Source organism: Culex quinquefasciatus, chromosome 3, assembly GCF_015732765.1.
Source record: "Culex quinquefasciatus strain JHB chromosome 3, VPISU_Cqui_1.0_pri_paternal, whole genome shotgun sequence".
Taxonomy (NCBI): domain Eukaryota; kingdom Metazoa; phylum Arthropoda; class Insecta; order Diptera; family Culicidae; genus Culex; species Culex quinquefasciatus.
Genome location: NC_051863.1, coordinates 144,443,541 through 144,466,286, shown reverse-complemented (window position 1 = coordinate 144,466,286; position 22,746 = coordinate 144,443,541). Strand labels below are relative to the sequence as shown.

Here is a 22,746-nt window from a genome sequence, read left to right as displayed (position 1 = left end):
TCGAAATTTTCGAATTAAAGATATTCTAAATGTTAGGTTGAACATTACAATCTTTGAACCTATATTTTATCTTGATTTGAAAATTTTGTGATTTTATAACTTTTGGTTTTGTGAATTTTTGAAAAGCATTATATAAAATAAAAAAACAGCCATTTTTTGTGAAGTTTTAGATTTTTGAATTTATGGATGTCTAAAATGAATTTTTATTTTTTTCTAGTGATGAAGATGAAAAATGGAAGGAAGCGTTCTTTTATCACGTAAGCAGGTGGGGGAGGGGGAGAGGCTGTGTTGGGACTATCCATAAACCACGTGGACACTTTTTTTTTGGTAATCTCAAACACCCCCCAATCGTGGACAATTTCCATACAAAAAAAAACTTTTCTGTATGGATCGTGGACAATCGCCAACCCTAAAATTCTAAAATTCTTTAAATTCTTAAATTCTTAAATTCTTAAATTCTTAAATTCTTAAATTCTTAAATTCTTAAATTCTTAAATTCTTAAATTCTTAAATTCTTAAATTCTTAAATTCTTAAATTCTTAAATTCTTAAATTCTTAAATTCTTAAATTCTTAAATTCTTAAATTCTTAAATTCTTAATTTCTTAATTTCTTAAATTCTTAAATTCTTAAATTCTTACATTCTTAAATTCTTAAATTCTTAAATTCTTAAATTCTTAAATTCTAAAATTCTAAAATTCTAAAATTCTAAAATTCTAAAATTCTAAAATTCTAAAATTCTAAAATTATTAAATTCTTAAATTCTTCAATTCTTAAATTCTTAAATTCTTAAATTCTTAAATTCTTAAATTCTTAAATTCTTAAATTCTGAAATTCTGAAATTCTGAAATTCTTAAATTATGAAATTCTTAAATTCTTAAATTCTTAAATTCTTAAATTCTCAAATTCTTAAATTCTTAAATTCTTAAATTCTTAAATTCTTAAATTCTTAAATTCTTAAATTCTTAAATTCTTAAATTCTTAAATTCTTAAATTCTTAAATTCTTAAATTCTTAAATTATTAAATTCTTAAATTCTTAAATTCTTAAATTCTTAAATTCTTAAATTCTTAAATTCTAAAATTCTAAAATTCTAAAATTCTAAAATTCTAAAATTCTTAAATTCTTAAATTCTTAAATTATTAAATTCTTAAATTCTTAAATTCTTAAATTCTTAAATTCTTAAATTCTTAAATTCTTAAATTCTTAAATTCTTAAATTCTTAAATTCTTAAATTCTTAAATTCTTAAATTCTTAAATTCTTAAATTCTTAAATTCTTAAATTCTTAAATTCTTAAATTCTTAAATTCTTAAATTCTTAAATTCTTAAATTCTTAGATTCTTAAATTCTTAAAGATCCCTAAACTTCAAAATTCTTAAATTCAGTTCCTTTTGAAAAAATGAACAACTTTGACTGTGTTTTTCACTAACATTTTCTTAATTTTATGTAAAAATATGTATGCAGTAATTTTTGTATTGTTCCAGACTATGCATCTCATGCTATAGTAGAAAATGTGAAAAAACAATGTGGCTTTAGAACATGAAAAAACTAAAAAAGGCAAAAGGTAATGTTAGGAGACAGTACAACAAAAATAAACTCATAATAAATGCAGATTAAAATACTATAAATTAAACAAGAAAAACATATAACAAGAAAAGTAAAGTTTGTAGTTCGTAGAACAAAGGTAAAAATAAAAAATAAATCCAAAAATAATTTGGGCGTTTAAGGGTTAAGTATCGATGAGATAGAAATTCAAGAAAGGGACTTTCTCTACAATTTAAAAACACTACGAGCTAAAAACCGACGCTGTGTATATTTATCGATTGACACACTCGCACCTGCTAAAAACTTTGGTATTTGGACAAGATCCTTTGCGCTATGAGTTCGTTTAACGTACCGTTTTTTTGTGTTATTCAATGGCACATTTTAAATTTACTGGGAAACGTGTTTGTTTTTTTTTTCTAGCAGGAAAAGTTAAATATGACTGAGACAGAGAGCAGAATAAAAACCGATTGTTTTTCGGAACAAGAGGAGGAGCAAAAAACTCGGTGAGATTCGGCCGGGAAGTAAAGACCAACTTACATTTTGCTCCACAGTTTGTGCGCTTTTGATTCCGTGTCGAAGAGACTTTTCACCATCACGACCTGGCAGAAGCCTACGCCGAGCATTATGATGATCTGAAAAAAGGACCACGCGTTCACCTTGAAGTAGTTTTCCTCGGCCATGTTTCGATCGCGGGCCTCGTGCGACCGCAGCATGTCCTGGAACTGGCGCGCCTTGGTCAGATTGTTGCGAACGCGCTAAAACGGTCGATTGTCAGTATTTCTTAAAGCATCTTAGACCACAAAGTTTACCTTTATAATATCCTCAATGTCCTGCACCTTCATGTCGTAAAATTCCTCTGGGCTAAGCCCTTCAAGAATATCGAAATTGCTCCATCCGGCGTCCTCGTCTTCACGTTCGATAATAATTTCGAAAAAGACCGTCTTGCTGTTCATCCGGCTGAACTCGTTGTTGAAGCAGAACGTCAGTTCCGTGTCCTGGGGCAGCTTGTACCGGTGGATGTTGTCGGACTTTTTGTAATCGGCAAATATCAACCGCCCGGACGAGTCCGTCAAATCGAAGCTGATGTCCAAATCACCGTGCGACCCGTCAATAACCTGATACTCCAAATCCACCATCTGACCAGTGAGGCCATTTTCGTGGAAGCAATCCTTCCCCCCGGGAGCAATGATTATGGTCATCTCCTTCTGCAAACAGAGAATGCCCGGCAAAAGTGTCGCAAAAAGCACCGAAAGTAGCCAATTTACCTGAAAATTTAATCGTTTGATTATTGCATAAACATATAAGGCACCTAAACATACCGTTATTTTCATTTTTACAGCTCAAAAATTGAGATCAATTTGAATTTTTTAAAAAATCAAGGCGATTTTGGTAAATTTGAAAATAAAACTCCGATTACAGTAGAGGCACACGTCAGATGAAGATGACAGATTCGCGATGTAGAGGGAGTGTCATTTACCGACGCAACTCTAGGATGAAAATATTATTTGAACACGGAAAAAACGAACGTTAAATAAATGAATTTGCGTTGTCGGAGTTAGAATTTTAGAGTCAGCGCTTTCAAACTTTCGAATCGATTTTTTTTTTAATTTTTGCCTAGATTTTTGCATTATTTAATTTATTCTAGAATTGGGTGCTAAACAGGCTTTGGTGTGAATATTTTCTGGATGTGCATCGAATTAGGTGCAAAACTACTGGCAATATTTGTAAAAAAGTCAGTTTGTTGCTATTATAATATGAGGTTATATCGAGGGGGACGTCACTCCGCGATAACACACTAAAACGCACAAAAACGAGCTCGAAAAGCATCAACGCTACTCATCGTGCCGAGTTTTCACATAACGCCACCTTAAAGCAAGTTAACGCAAGTTATCGTGCGTTAAAGCGAGTTAAAGCGACCACAGTCTGCTCGACTTTTAAACCAAGAAAATCTATCTTGCAACCTTGCCGTCGAGCAGTTTTTGGTCATGTTTGGCAACTCGGTATTTGTTTTGGTTTTTTTCAAGCAGTTTTGACAGAAAAAAAAACAAGGCAAAACTGCGATTCGGCGGTCGGCGTAGACAATCCGGCGGCAAAGATCCTGGTGGAGATGAGTCGCTACCAGGACGACGAGGTTGGCGATGGAACGACTTCCGTGACGGTGTTGGCTTCAGAGTTGCTGCGCGAGGCGGAAAAGTTGATCGAGAAAAAGTTGCACCCGCAGACGATTATCGCCGGGTGGAGAGCGGCCACGCAGGCTGCACATTCGGCGCTGATTGGCGTGGCTCAGGACAATTCGAAGGATGCGGAAAAGTTCCGAGAGGATTTGATGAACATTTCCAAGTTGGCAGTCGATGCCGTGATGCAGTTGAAATGATCCGGGAAATAGACCAGCGGTTGCTAGGAGGATTCGTTCCTGGAAGAGGGTTTCCTGCTGGACAAGAAGCATCAAGAACGCAAAGATCTTGATCGCCAACACGCCGATGGTCACGGACAAGATCAAGGTGTTAGGATCGAGCATCAAGATGAGGTCGCCAAAAAGAAGAAGATGAAGGACAAGGTGACGACCCGGACGGTTCGTCTCGGTCGTTGCGATCTGTACCATCGTAATCCGTGGGGCAACCCAGCAGATCATCGACGAAGCGGATCGTTCGCTGCATGACGCCTTTCGCGTGCTGGCCGCGGAAACGTCCGGTAAGGAATCGATGGCTATGGAAGCGTTCGGTCGCGCTCTGCTCTAGCTGCCGACGACGATCGCCGACAACGAAGAGTACGATTACGAAGAGTAAGAATTTTGGAGGTGGGGTTTTGCAGGACTTTTATGTTTATGCTTATTGTCTTTGCAGGTGCACGTGTAATCCACGTGACCATCGAAGGACGATGCAGCGATGGCAGGACCTGGAAATAGTTCGGGTCATTCACGAGTGCAAAACGGCGCTCAAAACCAAAAAAAAAATCTGCTGCGATCAAGAAGCCGCTGATGCCTACTAATTCCAGGATGAAGATCGAGCAAAAGACGTTCTCGCAGATCCGCAGCATAATGAACACACTGGACAGCCGGATCATGCTGCTGGAGGTGCTGGAGCAAAAATTTAACGAAACAACGATTGTTTCTATTAAGATGAGCAAAACTACTAGTCAGATGAGTTTAAGATATAGTTAGAATACTTTATTCACATGAACTGTAATAGAGCCTTTAATACTACTTATAAATATATTTAAAGTAACACTTTTTTAAACGAAATCAAACCGCATTCTGGGACAACTCTCTTAGCGCTACCGACACTCTCGCACCTCGCTGTTGAGGCTAAGACTAAGCAGGCGCAGAGTGAACAGCAGGGCATGAACATTTCCTGTCGTAGGAGAAGGTTAGGTTCTATGTAAGCTTTTAGAAGTTAACCTTTACCTGGACATCTCCGACGACCACAATCTGAGCTGTAGCTGATGAAGCTTCATCGACCTTAATCTAGCGCGCTCCTGGCGCTCATCCACGGGCAAGTGACGATTGAACTCCGCGCACAGCAAATGAACCAGCCTGGACTTAACGTTGTTGTACGACACGTCAATCTCGAGCACCATCGCTAGGTTCTTTCGGCGGAGTGTTATTCCAGGAGTAGTCCTTGGTGATCACAAAGTCGTACGTTCCGGACGCTCGTACTTGTCCATTCGCTGGCCGGTGTGACTCTGCCGGAACTTCTGTCGTTGCCTTGCACAGCAAACACTGGAAAAAAGCAAATGCATCGAATTGGTCCCAACTCGCAAAAATTGACCATCGTTTGTGCCAGTTTTTTTTCTCGACGGCATGAGCAAACGGTGAAACGACCAACTCAAACAGAACGGCACTCAGCTTCATCATGTTCGTGTTGATCGGGAGGTTGAACATCGATGATCGCATGTAACGCGGTTCAGAGTCACCCTGGTCTTGGGTGATAAATTTGGTGGAGGCCAACGGTGCACCAGTCCGGCCGCGTTCGTCTCAGACTCTCCACCGCACGAGCGCTGATTCTCGCTCATTTCCTGAATCGAATGAGGCGTGCTGTCCGGATCAAGATGATTCTGGGCCAGTGCAGGCGGATAGAACGGTGAAACCGGTTCCATTTCTGGGCTCAATTATGGTCCATCTCCGGTTACAGCAGCCTCCCGAAATTTCACTATTTATTACTAGAAGCTCGCAAAGTGGTTCTCAGAAGATCCCGAAATGGCCACCGGAACGAACCTCAAAATGCGGAGAAGTGGAACCAGGTCACCTAGGCCTAGCAGATCTCGGTCGTGAGGCCGACTTATCAAGGCTTGATTCTGCGCTTCTACGGACCAACGGAAGGTGTTGGGCGTAGGTCACCAGGTTTCACTGTTCCGCATCTTAACGGATAACTATTTACGGGTTCATGTTCCGGTCCTGGTTCTCTCTCAGAAAGTTGAATTGGTTCTGGCGGCTTTTCTTGCTGTTCCGGAATATTAAGTCGGAATTCTTGAACCGGTCAAGCTTTTTTCATCTATCAAAACAAACTGCTCGACTGATTTGACAACGAGAACTGTCATTCGCTCTTGACAGTTCTCACTGTCAAAAAATCGAGCAGTCTGATGCGTGAACGCAAAAAAAGGTAAGCCAAAAAGCAAGTTATCGCGGTTAACGCGCGTTAAAGCAAGTTAAAGCGGAAAGGTGAAAGTGAACGCTGCAAAGGTATGGAAAGGAAGCTTTATCGCTCGGTTAGCGCGGAAGTGACGCACCCCTCGGGTTATATTGCTTATTGCGAGATAAAATCACGTTTCTCCTTCGCTGTGACTGATTGGAGATTATAGCCGCCTTACTTCCGCAGTGTAAAAATCAGCAAATTGAACTAAAATTCTACGTTGATTTGGCTGTCAACTTGATTTGTTTTGAATATTTTCCAAAAAGTCAGCTGAAAACTCAAGGCAACCTTTGACAACAGCCAAAAATTTGTTCTGCGGTTGTCATGCGGCTGTCATGCGATCATTATCTTGCGGTCGTATCACCGCGCGTGAACTCTAATTATTGACGCCCGCGATAATAACCACATGATCACCCCCAGTATAAAAATCATCACTGTAATGTTAAATGTTATTTATTGTTGCCATAAAAAGTTTCTTCTTATAATAAAAGTAAAAACGTTACTTTAACCACCTCAGTGATTGGTGCCTTCCTCCTAAAATCAATTGAAAACGCTTTCTGCTTGTATTCAAGTGCACCTGCAAACGCCTGTATTCAAAATGCATGCAAACAAAATGCTATAAAGCGTTACTTACGTTTCTGCCATAAAAAGTCATAACATGAAGAAAGCTTGGGCTAACGAGACCGATTCCATAAAGTGCTGCCTCAGCCGGATCTTTTGCAATATTCATCCATTTTTGTATCTGTCAAAATTTTTTTTTTGCACTATTGCTCATAAGTTTTGATAGCATTGTCAGATCTTCAATCTTTTGGGCTCGTTGGAAAGGTTTTTTGATTACCTATCTAACGATGGGTCGCATGATAGGTCCAGATAACTTTTTCATCCAAATTTTTGAAATCTGGTCTCAAAAAGTGATTAAAAAGCACTTAAGTGCTAATAACTTTTGATAGGGTGGTCAGATCTTCAACATTTTGGACGCGTTGGAAAGGTCTTTCAAATATCTTTCTAAAAATGTATAACATGACCGGTTTCCTTACAAAAACCACCCTTTTTACAATTTTTCGGACTTTAGTCAAAATCGTTTTTTAAGCATAACTTTTTAAGTATTTAACTAAACATCACCATTTATAGATAGTGACTTAGGACACCCAAAGACGGATCGAATGAGGCCAAAACGGACAAAATCGGTTCAGCCAGTCCCGAGATAATCAAGTGTAATTATTTTGATCAACATCCAACCACTCGCACAGACATTTGCTCAGAATTTGATTCTGAGTCGATATGTATACATGAAGGTGGGTCTAGGAGGTCAAATTAAGAAGTTCGTTTTTCGAGTGATCTCATAGCCTTTCCTCATTGAGGTGAGGAGGGCAAAAACTTTTACCGATACAACGATTTTGTTCCAGAAATACATGGTAGTATCAAAAACTTTTCAACTTTTAAATTAAAAAGTTTGAACTTTCTACGAATATTCACCAACGCGAACTTTTAATCCAACGAACGTTTTTTTTTAAATTTACAGTATTTTTTCTTTGTGTGTACTAACTCGATGCCGCCAACATGCGACCAAGTGCTCCGTTTTTTTGTCAACAAAGCTGCAGGGAGGGGGGGGGAGAGGCGGGGAGGTTTTGACATTTTTAAACCCGCATCTGACCCACCTCCTATTTCGATGGTCGTTTCCAACGACCGAGTCCAGTAAGGAGCTGACCGTACAATATTTTGAAACAAATAAATCGCAGCTTCTCATGACAGAAAATATCTGGCCTGATAGCTTGTTGTTGGAGCCAACTGCAACAGTGGAAGGTCGCACCTTTTCCACACGCCACTGGACTCGCGGTTGACAGCCAAGCCTGTCAAGCCGCGACTGTCGTGACAGTGCATTAGGCATGACTTACAGTTGTCACCAAGAAGTTAATAAAATCATAACAAGTTAGATAGCGAACAAGAAACACGCGTTTTTATTGAGCGGACAAGTCTCGTCCTTTTAATTGTAAATTAGTTTATCTTTGTGCCCGCGTACCACCTCGGCCACCGTGGGTACGTTTGGGGCTACAAAAGTGGCGACTCGGTGATTGTTTTGACCGAGTTTTCTCGGTTTAAATTTCGCCCACGCGGAAAAGTTTTCTCCGGGGAAGATCCGGACGCGAGATGGACGGTGCGTCCTCCATGGACCAGCAGCCGGCGGGTCAGCAGCAGCAGATGCCGGGCGGCGTTGTGCCAGTGGAGCAGCAGCCGGTGCCGGACGGGCAAGTCGCGGCGGGGCAACAGCAGCAGGCGTTCATCCGTTCTCCACTCCATCCTCCGCCAGAACTTCAACGCTTGCTGGAACAACAGCGAGGTTATGTGGACGAGATGTTTCGGCAGCAACACGAGGTGGTCAGACTTCAGCTGGCACGGATTCAGCAGCAGCAGCTGGAATTTATGCAGCGCCAAGGCCACATTCTGCGAAACATCGTCGCGGCGGTGAACGAGCAGGTTTCGTCGCACTCGGTGGGCAACTGCAGCAGCGAGGAGGTTAGGTTCGAGCAGCCGGAAAGCAACAGCGCCAGTTCGATCGATGAGGGTGTCAACACGGGTAGTGATGGAGATCGCCGTAAGTTTGTGCCGATTGTAAATAACAAGTCGGCTCGTGTAAATCTTAACACGGGATCTGCCACCACCAAAGCATCGACCGGAACGTGGCGCAAAGTCGGCTGTCAGCCGATGTCAACATCCGTAGCGGAAGCGGTTGCGGCCCAGATGCTGGAGGTTGACGGGAAGTTTTACTACGAGATGACCGTCGGCGGGTGGACATTCGTTGGTCTGGCCCGGGCGACACGTGAGCAGTTGTTTGGTTGCGACACGACTGACGGTTTCGGACCATCGCAGTTGTCGAACGTAAACATCTCGCAACAGGGTGGCAACTCATCTCCAATCGGTGGTATTTTCAAGGCGGTGATGAAGGTGGACTCCGGCTGTTTGAGCAGTTTCGTCGACAGAGAGCTGGCAGCGGACGTGGTACCTGGGTTCCGGAGTGCGGAACGCCGAACAACCGCAAAGTATCGACCCCTGGATGAAGTGCTGAACCAGCTCAAGCAAGATCTGTTCTTCTCACCCGTGGCCAGTCCGGAGCGTTTACTGGTTGTGCGGGAGGAAGGTGAGCGGCTTCAAGGCAAGTACAAATCTCGTCGCCAGTACAAACATCAACAACCAGGCACGACGGCAGTGTTGGAAGCGTCGCAGCAGCTGACTGAACTTAAGCTGGCTGGACCGTGGAGAATTTATGGTCTCCTTGATGACCCGCTAGCAGTGCGTAAGAACAAGGCGGGGAGGACCATCACCACAATCCACATGCAAGTGCTGGGAGGTTATTTGAAAGCGTACAAAAGCATTTGGAATCCACAGGGTCTCGGCTGTGCTTCACCTTCTGAAGCGATTTTGGAGCGCATTCGAACAAAATTGGAGTTTGAACCGCCACCATCATCAACGTCATCAGCTCTTGCAAGCGAGCGAACGAAGCGAACTCGAATGTTTGCACGACATGATCCGGTGTATTCGAAGTACACTGACAGCAAGAGGCAGCGGTCAACAGGTGTGGACTATGATCGAAGCAACGATGTGATGGCCGACCGACGACAGATTGAACCACATGCTGTCCAGCCACGCAGTCCTGCCGATTGGGATCCAGGACCAGGAACTGTGAAGATAGCGGTCGCAGCGGCCGGGGAAACTGGAACGTTTCTTGCGCTCGGGCTCTGGCTGTCTCAACCTCTTACCAACATCACGATCACCCCAGCAGTCCGTGTCGTCAAGGAACGGACCTGCGCCATCGGTACCGGTGCCATGCTGTTCTTCAAGGTTGAAGGAATCTGCAGTGGTTCGACCCGTACCAGTTCAATTAAAGCGGGGGGATGTTGGAGCCAACTGCAACAGTGGAAGGTCGCACCTTTTCCACACGCCACTGGACTCGCGGTTGACAGCCAAGCCTGTCAAGCCGCGACTGTCGTGACAGTGCATTAGGCATGACTTACAGTTGTCACCAAGAAGTTAATAAAATCATAACAAGTTAGATAGCGAACAAGAAACACGCGTTTTTATTGAGCGGACAAGTCTCGTCCTTTTAATTGTAAATTAGTTTATCTTTGTGCCCGCGTACCACCTCGGCCACCGTGGGTACGTTTGGGGCTACAAAACTTGTCTATGGTGCGATACACCGCATTTTTTTGCTTTTTTATCGGTGTACATAAAAAAACATAGGTCTTTTTTAATTGGGTCCTAAAATTAAGAATAAATTAAGGATATTATTGTTCACAACGATAAAGGTTATTCATCGGAGCACAATAACCCTTTGTTCGACCGACCGCAAAGGATTAAAAATGGATTTTAATTAAATTTAAAAAAATGAGCTTCACTGTCCTTTTTGACAGAAAAGTTCCTACTTGACAGTTCTTTCCAAGGGGACCATAGTTGATCAATCGTAAAATGTTGTTTTGTAATTTTTTTTGCATTAAAATGAAAAAAAAATATCAAATATGGCTTTAAATCATGTTTTTAATCGTTGTATACATAAAAAATTACATACACTCAACCCCCGATGGTTGGTCACTTTTTCGTTCGACACTTTTTTATTTTGTACCCCGTTGGTTTGTCAAAGTCAAACTAAAAAGTGACGAACTGTCACACAAACGTTTGGTAGTGTGTGTGAATTCCGTGTGTCAAACTAAAAAGTGACCCCGTTCGTTTGACAACAGTTGCTGTCAAACCATCGGGGTTTGAGTGTAGTCCTAAATTAGGACCCATCGAGAAATTAAAAATGAGAGTGTGTGTAACATGGAGTTAAACTTTCTGTGCAGTTGCTGTGAAGGTTCCCATGGCACTTAGAAAAGTTTAACTCCATGTTGCACGCACTCACACGATAGAACATTTCAAGAGTTGTTTTTGAAAAGGTCCTATAAACATATGAAAGACAATAGCCGATTGGTCCTTTTAAAAAAACTAGATTTTAACTTGTCGGAGTTTATGAAACTTTTTTGTCGGAGTTGCTGTTCTGTCCGAGCGACAAATGATCCGATTTTTTCCGTGCAGCCCTTTTTTTCTGTCATCGTCACGTCGAACTGTCACCCATCTTTCACACTTCCACAACACATTTCGCATCCATTCGTGCACGTCGTCGGTCGTGTTTTTCGTTCGTTCGCTCGACTCGCGATCTCCGCGAATCATTCTTTCGATATCAAGAAAAGGCAAAAACGGGCGTGTGTGTACCTTCTTTCGATTTCAGCCAGAGTAAGTGTGGCCGTAGTTGGTTCCGCTGCGCATTATTCACAACTTTTATATTACGCTTTTTGTAACAAGTGAGTGTGTTTGGAATGTGAGGAACATTTTGAATTTTACTTCGCTGGAGGAGAAACGCAATTGTTGCTGCTCCCTTTCCTATCGGACGCGCGGTCACTGATTGCGGACTAGCTCATAAACACGTAGAAAGTTCAAGATCATCTCGAAGTGCTAGAAGGAATTAAAACAGTGGAGAAGGAGGGAATCGGGAGATTGAATCAATTTGTTTACTAGCAGGAATTGTCCCCTCTACACAGGTATAGTCGACGAGAGAGGCCCAATAAAAATAACTTATTTACAATTAGCAGGAGGACAAAAGTAGATCAATCATTACTTGAGAGGAACAGGTCTATTCTGAATCTATTGTCGAGAATTAAGTCAAGGCCAAGACCTTCGATATTAGTTTTTCAAATTTTCGTTCTTCCAAATCTGAGTCATTCTTTCTTTATGTAACAAACCTCAGATTGATAAACACTGATTACCGATTGCGGCGACAGGTGATTACGCAAACCCTTCCTGCAAATCCGGAAGGCAAGCGTGCCCAGGCTAAACACTTCCGAGCCCTTCCTCCAGTGAGGGCAACGGTCGCCTTATAATCGCACCTCTAGTACAGTAGGAAGTGAGCCTGCGTCGCGCCACGCAAGCCGGCTAAAACCGGTTCTGGAAAGGTAGAGAGAGCTCACAAACAAACTTCATCGTCGCCGTTGTCATTTTCTGAGGACTTTGCCTAGAGTCGGCTTTTAAATTTTTGCTTGCTTGTGCTGAAATTTGCAGGCATTCGTTCACCGCAGCACCGGCTTCGTCGGAATGATGGAAAGTTTTCCCCCGAACGTGGCGCAAAACACATCATTCTATTTTACACCGCGCGGTGGATTCAATCAGCTGAATTTACACTTTGCACCCGCGATGCGCTCTACATTGCGGCTGCAACTTAGTTAGCGGTAGCGAAACGGAAAGCGCATTTGCTTCTTGCTGTAAAGCTTGCCTGAAGTTGGGAGCGCTGCGCGTAATATCAATTATACGATTTACCGTTTTTAGCGCACAAAGCGCGTGTTTATTCCGTTGTTTTGTGTGATTAGCTGTAATTCTATCGCTAGATTAAACAGAAATTAAAAGCTTTTTAGAGTTTATACCCTGGTTTAAACGCACGATACTATGAAATTTGGGTTATAATAGTTACTAGTGCTTCCCAAAATTTTCAAACAAGGTGAAAAACTCGCAAATAAGGTTTAACCTGTGTAAACAAACCCACTTCAAAAATTTGCTCAGCTTCAATTTTACATCGATTTTTGAATAGAGCGCGTAACCCTAGGCAAAAACAAGCATTCAAAAGTTGAAGCGGATTTTACACTGCCTTTAATTATGAATGGGAAATATTTCCTTTTTTGCAGAAGTTTGGCGAAAAAACACGCGTGAAAATTACAAACGTTTAAATAACGTTATATCCGATATAATAATATTGAAAATCAAGAATTGTCTAACAAGGCTGCATCTCAAATCGCCGAATCTAAAAATGCTGAAAATTAAAAGGACAGATTTTGTGTTTTACTCAGAATGGGATAAAACAAAGGAAAAATATCAAATAAAAATCAAATGTTCAAAAGTTCCAAAAAATCAAAAATTTAGAAACTTAAGAAAATATCGAAAACATCAATTATTTCTAAAACCTTTTTAACATTTTAAAATGTAAAGCTTAAAAAAAATTAAAAAAATCAGTACAAAAATGCTAGAAATTAAAATTTCAAAAATTCAAACAAAATTAAAAATAAATTTCAAATTTCCAGAAATTCATTAAATTGAAGACTCGGGCAATTCAAAAATTAAAACTCATAAAACAAATATGAAAATAAAAAAAATCCAAATTCTAAAATTTAGAAATCTAAAAAAAATAATGCTCTATTCTCTGAAATCACTCCGGATCATCGAATAATGTTGATTCAAAAAATACTCAAAAGTTATCTGATTTTCTGTATTCTAAGATGGCGGGAAAATGGTGGCATTTAATAATCTAAGAATTTAAGAATATAAGAATATAAGAATTTAAGAATATAAGAATTTAAGAATTTAAGAATTTAAGAATTTAAGAATTTAAAAATTTAAGAATTTAAGAATTTAAGAATTTAAGAATTTAAGAATTTTAGAATTTAAGAATTGAAGAATTTAAGAATTTAAGAATTTAAGAATTTAAGAATATAAGAATTTAAGAATTTAAGAATTTAAGAATTTAAGAATTTAAGAATTTAAGAATTTAAGAATTTAAGAATTTAAGAATTTAAGAATTTAAGAATTTAAGAATTTAAGAATTTAAGAATTTAAGAATTTAAGAATTTAAGAATTTAAGAATTTAAGAATTTAAGAATTTAAGAATTTAAGAATTTAAGAATTTAAGAATTTAAGAATTTAAGAATTTAAGAATTTAAGAATTTAAGAATTTAAGAATTTAAGAATTTAAGAATTTAAGAATTTAAGAATTTAAGAATTTAAGAATTTAAGAATGTAAGAATTTAAGCATTTAAGAATTTAAGAATTTAAGAATTTAAGAATTTAAGAATTTAAGAATTTAAGAATTTAAGAATTTCAGAATTTAAGAATTTAAGAATTTAAGAATTTAAGCATTTAAGAATTTAAGAATTTAAGAATTTATGAATTTATGAATTTAAGAATTTAAGAATTTAAGAATTTAAGAATTTAAGAATTTAAGAATTTAAGAATTTAAGAATTTAAGAATTTAAGAATTTAAGAATTTAAGAATTTAAGAATTTAAGAATTTAAGAATTTAAGAATTTAAGAATTTAAGAATTTAAGAATTTAAGAATTTAAGAATTTAAGAATTTAAGAATTTAAGAATTTAAGAATTTAAGAATTTAAGAATTTAAGAATTTAAGAATTTAAGAATTTAAGAATTTAAGAATTTAAGAATTTAAGAATTTAAGAATTTAAGAATTTAAGAATTTAAGAATTTAAGAATTTAAGCATTTAAGAATTTATGAATTTAAGAATTTAAGAATTTAAGAATTTAAGAATTTAAGAATTTAAGAATTTCAGAATTTAAGAATTTAAGAATTTAAGAATTTAAGCATTTAAGAATTTAAGAATTTAAGAATTTATGAATTTATGAATTTAAGAATTTAAGAAATTAAGAATTTAAGAATTTAAGAATTTAAGAATTTAAGAATTTAAGAATTTAAGAATTTAAGAATTTAAGAATTTAAGAATTTAAGAATTTAAGAATTTAAGAATTTAAGAATTTAAGAATTTAAGAATTTAAGAATTTAAGAATTTAAGAATTTAAGAATTTAAGAATTTAAGAATTTAAGAATTTAAGAATTTAAGAATTTAAGAATTTAAGAATTTAAGAATTTAAGAATTTAAGAATTTAAGAATACACAAATTTAGAGTGCAGTGCTTTGCCTTTTCTCCCGACTGGAATAATCTGTAATGGAACAAAATTTTAATCAGCTGGCAAATATTTTATCTTTTGTATTCCCGCTTTACCAATGTTAAGGTCAAGTCGAGTAAATCTAAATCAGATCAGGTGACGAACTAAAAAACAAAAACACAGATCTATTTGCTTACTCGCGTGGCGATCATTATCGTTAATCGAATTCATGTGCTAAAGTCGTGATTTCTGAGCTCCTATCAGTATCAGGTATCAAGTCGCCGGCGAGCTGGTCAGCTCCCTAATCAGATGGCGCAGATTACGACTCACTGGGTTGGACTTTCAACCTTTGATAGCTTTTTTCAAGCCAAATTTGATGTGTCATTTTAAAATTGGAATTAAAATAGACCTGAGTCGCTTATCAATTTTTTGTTGTCTTCCACGTTTAGGTGCTGTCCCAATCCGGACTCAACACGGAGTGCAGTAGCCCACCGTCGTTCATCCTGACTGTACTAATTGGGTGAAAGTGAAAGGTGTGAGTTCGCGTGCTGAAAAGAAAGTGAACGTTCGAGGAAGAAAAGCAAAAATCCACACGCAGGACAAACAGTTGAATGTTTTGAGCTACTTCACGATGGCGGGTTTGTGGGCAATGATCAAACAGTCTACGCTGGTGCATTTGTGCTTTGCGATATCGTACTTCACCTCCGGGCTGGTCATCAACACCGTCCAGTGCATTCTGTACTTTGGACTGAAGCCATTCAACAAGCGGTTGTACAGGAAAATTGGATACTATCTGTGCTACTCGTTCTACAGCCGTAAGTTTGGATTGTCGTTGGTAATTTCATACCCTTTTGGCTAACGTTCTCCATTTCAACCCTTTCAGAGCTGGTCTTCCTGGCCGATTGGTGGTCCGGATCGACGCTGTACGTTTACATCAGCGATGAAGATCTGAAGTACTGTGGCAAGGAGCACGTGCTGCTGTTGATGAATCACACGTACGAGATTGACTGGCTCGTCGGATGGGTATTTTGCGAAAAGGTGGGCGTCCTTGGCAACTGCAAGGCGTACGCCAAGAAGGTCATCCAGTACATCCCAACCATCGGCTGGGCGTGGAAATTTGCCGAGTTCGTGTTCCTGGAGCGATCCTTCGACAAGGACAAGGAAATCATCGGCCGTCAAATCAAGGAAATCATGGACTATCCCGATCCGGTGTGGCTACTGCTGAACGCCGAAGGAACTCGCTTTACCGAAAAGAAGCACGAAGCGTCGGTCAAGTTTGCCCGCGATCGAGGCATGGTCGAACTGAAGCACCACCTCATCCCACGCACAAAGGGCTTCACCGCGAGTCTGCCTAACCTGCGTGGCCGTAGCTCCGTCCTTGACATTCAGCTCGGCATCGCCAAGGACTCTCCCGTAAAGCCCACCATTTTCAACATCCTGAACGGCAAACCCATCACCGCGCACATGCACGTCCGGCGAATTCCCACCGAGTCGCTGCCCGAAGCAGAAGAAGCGGCCGCCGAGTGGGTCCAGGAGCTGTTCCGCCAGAAGGATCGCATGCAGGAAAGTTTCCACACCCACGGGGACTTTTTCACCGGTTCGGACGTGCCGCGGAAGCACGCCATCAAGATGCAGCCCCGGTTGCACACCCTCGTCAACATGGTGGCCTGGAACGTGGTGACGGTGATCCCGATGACGTACGCGCTGGCGCAATCGCTGCTCGACGGGCAGTACATGTACTTTTCGATCGGGGCGTCGACGCTGCTGGCGTGTAAGTACCACTGTTACGTTTTTGACGTTTTTGGGTTGAAATGAATGCATTTTCACTATACGTTTTCATACAAATATTGTGTTGTTTTGGACCCCAAGTAATACCGTTCTACGCATAATTGTCCCATGTATTAAAATTTACAACTCAGAAAAAAGCCGATTTAAATTTTTACACCCCCTTGCTATGTTTCTCCTTGAGGTAGGTTAAAAAAGTGCGAGTAGAGGGTGACGAAAGATACAGGCAAATTTTTAGAGCACGTTAAATTTGTTTTCCAAACTCCAAAAAATATCCTGTATCTTTTCGGGATCAATCCCTAGCGCTTTGCGATGTTCTACAAAGTTGTTCCCCGGATCAAAACCTATAAGAAACTTGAGAATAGGAAAATTTGATTGGGTTTTGGGAAATTTTCTCTAAGATGAGGTTAAAAGTGAAAATTTCCTATAGTAAATTTTTAGAAGTTCCATACTAACTTCAGGCCAATGGTGGAAGTACTAAACCTTAACCTAATGCGCTCAAAATTTCAGGCTATGTTCTAGGGCCATATTGCTACAAAATTCCGAGCGAGGCGTTCGAAATTGAACACTTTTGTCTTTTTCATATATCCGTGAGCCACGCTAGTGACGATTCTCGAGATTTTCAATTTCCCGGGAATCGAGAGTTGAATTTGGCCATTTCCCGGGAATTCCCGGGACCCGGGAGTTTTTTTTTCTATGTCAATAGTGGCAATTATTTAAAAGGAAATATAATAATATGGTTTCTTTTCAATCAATTAAGTTACATTTAATTCATACTTATACTATGAAACGTTAACTTCAGTATCCTCTTTATCTGAGGAACTAAATCGACCTTTTGATTTTTTTCTGAATCTGCAAGATCGTTTCTTGTGCGTTTTGGGACTCAAATTTGTTGTTTAAAATGTTAACGAATCTTTATCCGCACTAAGTGATTTTTCAAAGGTCCACAAGCTTGTTACATGAACTTCTTATTAGTTTTTTGTGAAGTAAAAGAATAGCTAATATATAATTTCCCAGTATCGGGATATTTGCAATACGATAAACAACGACTCAAAACAACAATTTAAGCTTGTTTTTTTTTTGCCTTTTTAAAGTCAACTGTTAATATTCATTGAAGAAATATTTACAGTTATCAGGAAAATCAGTATGTTCTCAATTGGTGGACCTTAACTTTACAATGATTGATAGAGTGTTTTTTCTTAAAATATAATTGAATATTGAGGATGACGTGAAACACAAAATGACTTATTGACATCAAAAAAGAAAATTACCTTGATACAGCGAAATTACCCTAGGGACTTAAAAAAAACAGATTATGAGGGTTGCTATGATCGATAGAGGATATGAAAATTGAACTTATTTTGAAAAAGCTTTCCCTCTTAGAAATAATAAATAAAATTAATTGTAAAAAACTTTAGATTTCATTTCTGGGGAACTGCTATGCATACTTAAAGGTAAATTTTGGGGTCCAATTTTTTTTGGCTTCTCTCAATTAAATTTATTGGAATTTTTGATAAGTTAAATTTTAAACTTTCTGAATAAGAAGATCAGAGAAGCATTGATTTATTCGAACTTGGACAGCGAACATTAATTTAAAAAAAATTTCTGATTAGTTTATATAATTTTGCTTTGACATTTATAAGTATAAAATTTCCCGGGAGTCTCGACCGAATTTCCCGGGAATCGAGAGGTCCAAAAATGGTCGATTTCCCGTGAAATTTTTCCCGGGAATTCCCGCTCGTCACCCTCTAATTGCGAGCCGCTCAAAAAGCTAGTTCACTAAAAAGAGCGAACGTACTATGGTTTGCAAAAAATAAAGCCGTGGCTCATTTTGAGACTCCATTTTTTTAACCAAGGGTCTTGATTGAGTTTGGAATTTGTGATTTTATTTTCAAAAAGTCGGGGATCCCGAGCATACTTGTTTGAAAATAATGTTAACCCGCTAGTGCCCACATTTTTTTCGACAATTTTTATTTTTTCTGTGTTCAGGAGTTCTTTTTGAGCAAAATTTGTTCTACGAAAAACTTTACTTCACTTTACTTTACTTTGTTTTGAGTTTTTTCTGATTTCTTTTTTTTTTAATTTGCATTTATCTTGTTTAGTTTATGTTTGTTTCTGATATTATTTGGCTTATTCTATCACTACTTTTGACCTTTCTAGTTTTTTTTTCATGTTTTTACAGGCACTTTAATTTTTTTTTGTTTGTTTTTCACATTTTCTACTATAGAATGATACCATTATCATTTAAGTTGTTGAAAAATGCGTGGAGGCATAGTCTGGTACAGTACAAAAAATACTTCGTACGTATTTTTACATAAAATATAGAACATGTTAGTGAAAAAACAGCCAAATATGACCCTAAAGTCACATAAAACAAATCATACTTCCAACCGTAAAATTTTCTTAACTTTAAAAAGTTCTTCTCTCCATTTAAAGGGTAAAAAATGGTTGAAACGGATTACTGGCGAATTTTTAGATCGAAGCCCGCCTATAGCATTGGTTGGGTTGTAAAGGGTTTACTCATAAATAATTTGGTAACATTTTGTACAATTTTCATTTATTCAATTCAATAAAAAAAATAATACTCAATTGGTCTAAGCACTTTACTTAAACTTAAGATTGCTTTCAATATTTTAGTCTATTGAGAATGGAAAGGCTATTTTAGAAATTAATAATCCTAATAATGGATGATAATGAATTTTTTTTTATGAATCAAACGATTTTTTATGTATTTTTTACTAAGTTTATCGAACAAAGGGTTACATATACCTAACTTTAAACAACAAAAAAGCTAATGAAAAAGCAAAATAAAAATAACCTTAATTTCAACGATTATGATTACCGCAAAATAATAATTCAGTTTCTTTTTTCATATGGCTAATTTGAAAACAATGATTTCAACTTGATTTTGGCAATAGTTTTTTTTGTGGTAAATATGTTTTTATGTTAAAATACATTTTATAAAGTCATCTTCTCTATATATATAAAAAATTTCGACGGTTTTGTTCGAACGCGAATCAGTTCAATACGGAGCGTCGGATTGAGGTGCTTTTTGTTGCGTTGGGTTCGTATAAGCCCAAGGAAGGTTCTTACGCCAAAAAGTTACAACTATGGCCACTCTGGAACCGATTCCGGAAAATCTGCAGATTGTATGGGAAAAGTTACGTAAAATCAAATTTTGATCACAGGAGGCTGAATAAGCAAAAAAGTTAAAAACGTCAACAAACGAAAAAAAGGCAGAACGAAGTTTGTCGGGTAAGGCTTGTTTGAAATATTTTTTTCAAATGCTTGATTCTTTGTAAAAAAAAATGCGAGTGTGAGTGAATTACTATAAATAAGTCTTTAACGGAAAACTAAACAAAAAACAAATAAAACCCAAGCGTTTTTCGTTCTAAGTTAAACAATGGAAAATATTTTTTACGTATTGAAAATATGAAGAAAAAAGTATTGCATTTGATTTTTCTTAGAAATAAATATTCTCACAACTCGTTAAATTAACATAAGGCTTTGATGCCCACTGCCCAGTGCAAAAACTATGATTTACCTCAAAAATGAATCAATTCCCGCCACAGTGTCCTGATGCACACAAAGATCGAATTCGAGCTGTCCCTGCGAAATATATTGACTGAAATCGGGCGGTCAGTCAAATAAAAAAAAAACTACTTATCAAAACTTTATAAAAATCAATAGGTACGTATGGGACCTTAAACCATATTGAATGCAACTGGTTTCACCAAAATCGGTCCAGTGCTGAAAAAACTCAGTGAGTATTTTGGTCACACACACACACACACACACACACACACACACACACACACACACACACACACACACACACAGAGACATTTGTTCTGTTTTCGATTCTGAGTCGATGAACATGAAGGTGGGTCTACGATCTTTCTATGAAAAGTTCATTTTTAGAGCAAGATTATAGCCTTACCTCAGTGAGGAAGGCAAAAACTGTAATTATGTTCAATGCGCCCTTTGATAAAAAATAAAATTAAATTAAGAATCTTCCTTTTTACTTCCAGTCTACCTGCTGATGGTGAAGGCGATCGGCATGTCCAAGATCAGCAAGGCGTCCTCGTACGGATCAGAGCGGAAGGCGAACGGCCATCCATCGTCGCCGGCCCACCACAACGGCGACGCAGAGACGACCAAAACTAAGTAGAGGGAGGGGAGGACCCCGGGAACCCACCACCCAGAGCGTGTTGTGTTTTATCGTGACTGTGAGTTTGTATTTATGTCGTGTCGATGTCGTCTTTAACATGTTTTTTTTTTAAACAAAAAGGGGGAATTTTCTTCCTTCGCCATGAAAATGGGCTCCCCGCAGTAGGTTAGATTTTTTGGTTTTTTCCCCTAACCCTTAGAACGTCCCACCTTAAACACAGCAACATTTTTTGGAGAACATTTTTGCTCGAAGCAAACAACTACTACAAAACACCTTTTTGCGGGAACAATGCCTTCCGATAGATGAAAAACAAAACAAAAGCACAGCATACCGCCAACACACAACACTCACCAACCACCAACAAGATGGAAAGCCAAATTTTTGCTATAAACTTTTATATTGAACTTTTTAAAACAAAGGTGATTGCGCATTGACTCAAAGAAAAGCTTCGATGCGTGTTGTTTCGAAAGGCGCGGTCAGATTAGGTTTTTTTTCGTGTCCAAAACGACTGCAAAGATTTTAGCGTGTAGAATTGGATGTAAATCGTTGTTATACTACTTGTTCATGTCCACCCCACTTATATAAATATTGAATTTTTCCCTATACAGACAGACAAAAACTAGAAAACCAAAATTGTTTTCGAAAGTACGTGTAACGGAATCGGAAACCTGTGAAGAGAAGAGAACAATACCTATTTATTAACACCTTTTTTCGGTGCTAAAAGAAGAGAGCGCAGAAGCTGTACTTTACACACAACCCAACGAAGCAGGAAATTAAAGCCGGGAAATGCTAAAGGCCCGTACTAATAGGAGATATTAAAAAGGAAAATTGCGGAAGAGATTTTAGAGAGTGTTGTACACAAATCGCAAATTGCACAAAACCAGCGTGAATTAATGCGACACAACTCAGTACAAATTTTACCACGTTTCGAACGATTTATTGGTTACTCTCTCACACAAACACACATACACACTCATACAGCTGAAATAATTTCATTCAACTCAAACACGCGTTGAAAGTAACCACCATATGTTAACCAAGTTGAACATAATTATCTTATCAGTTTAAGTGCGTTCTAAAACACTCTTATTATTGTTCATTTGAATTGAAATAAAAATATTTTTTTAGAAAAAAAAAACTAAAAAGAATGCTCTAAGCTAAATCGGCGTGCTTTCACACGCAGTGAAGACTTAAACCAATAACAAATACAATACAAGAAAAGCACAAGTTAAAACGCACACAACCAAAAAAAAAAACGTGCAGAAAGTCGAGCTTCCTTGTTGACTGTTTGACCCCGTAACCTATTGTTTAACAATGCGTTCACCCGTAAGTTATCTTTAGCCACGAACACATACACACAAAAAAATCCCAAAAAAACTACCGAGGCGAAAGATACTCTGTGCGATTCGGAAAATGTATAAAGTAATGCAACACTTGCGCAAACAACGGAATAAAGAGGTAACGTTTTAGTTGTTTAGGCAAATTTTACAAGTGTTTTTTGCTTTTTGAGAACGACAAAAGAAAGTCCCAGATAGTTTTAGGGTGGCTCTTCAAATTCCAATATTAACATTGTATTCCGAGGTGAACGAGGATCTCTTTAAAATTAAAAAGACAAATTTTTCGAAAAATGTGCGGTCAGTTTGTAACAATTTTTTTTTAAATCGAGTGTTTTTCCAAAACCAGTTTTTTTTTGTTCAAATGTTCAGAAGTTTTATGGTTTATTTATGTAGGACTCAACCAATCAAAAAAAGGGTAGAAGTCCCTATTTTGTACCTAGTCTGCAATATTTCGTCTTGCTCTCCAAACGGTTAAACTAATTATTTCCATATTATGATGTACACTCGACCCCCGGTGGTTGGTCACTTTTTCGTTTGACACTTTTTTAGTTAGTACCCCGTTGGTTGGTCAAAGTCAAACTAAAAGTGATGAA

General features: G+C 38.2%; 3 protein-coding genes across 4 annotated transcripts; 2 read left to right on the top strand and 1 right to left on the bottom strand.

The window, feature by feature from the left end:
- Nucleotides 1–1,792: 1,792 nt before the first annotated feature.
- LOC6040601 (transmembrane emp24 domain-containing protein 1) lies at nucleotides 1,793–3,000 on the bottom strand. Its single transcript, XM_038265847.1, has 3 exons — nucleotides 2,863–3,000; nucleotides 2,353–2,808; nucleotides 1,793–2,298 (listed from the first exon to the last, which is right to left on the bottom strand). The coding sequence occupies exons 1-3, from the start codon at nucleotides 2,872–2,874 to the stop codon at nucleotides 2,077–2,079; spliced, it is 690 nt and encodes a 229-aa protein (XP_038121775.1). The 5' UTR covers nucleotides 2,875–3,000; the 3' UTR covers nucleotides 1,793–2,076.
- A 297-nt stretch (nucleotides 3,001–3,297) lies between these two features.
- Nucleotides 3,298–4,281, top strand: LOC119769287 (T-complex protein 1 subunit beta-like). Its single transcript, XM_038261260.1, has 4 exons — nucleotides 3,298–3,302; nucleotides 3,593–3,899; nucleotides 3,945–4,115; nucleotides 4,171–4,281. The coding sequence occupies exons 1-4, from the start codon at nucleotides 3,298–3,300 to the stop codon at nucleotides 4,279–4,281; spliced, it is 594 nt and encodes a 197-aa protein (XP_038117188.1).
- A 7,004-nt stretch (nucleotides 4,282–11,285) lies between these two features.
- LOC6040607 (1-acyl-sn-glycerol-3-phosphate acyltransferase delta) lies at nucleotides 11,286–22,299 on the top strand. 2 transcript variants are annotated; one of them, XM_038263370.1, is made up of 4 exons: nucleotides 11,286–11,433; nucleotides 15,310–15,675; nucleotides 15,744–16,631; nucleotides 20,677–22,299. In XM_038263370.1, the coding sequence occupies exons 2-4, from the start codon at nucleotides 15,492–15,494 to the stop codon at nucleotides 20,814–20,816; spliced, it is 1,212 nt and encodes a 403-aa protein (XP_038119298.1). In that variant the 5' UTR covers nucleotides 11,286–11,433; nucleotides 15,310–15,491; the 3' UTR covers nucleotides 20,817–22,299. The 2 variants fall into 2 exon arrangements, with proteins under 2 accessions (XP_038119298.1, XP_038119299.1); XM_038263371.1 differs by lacking the exon at nucleotides 11,286–11,433 and adding an exon at nucleotides 11,595–11,738.
- Nucleotides 22,300–22,746: the final 447 nt, after the last annotated feature.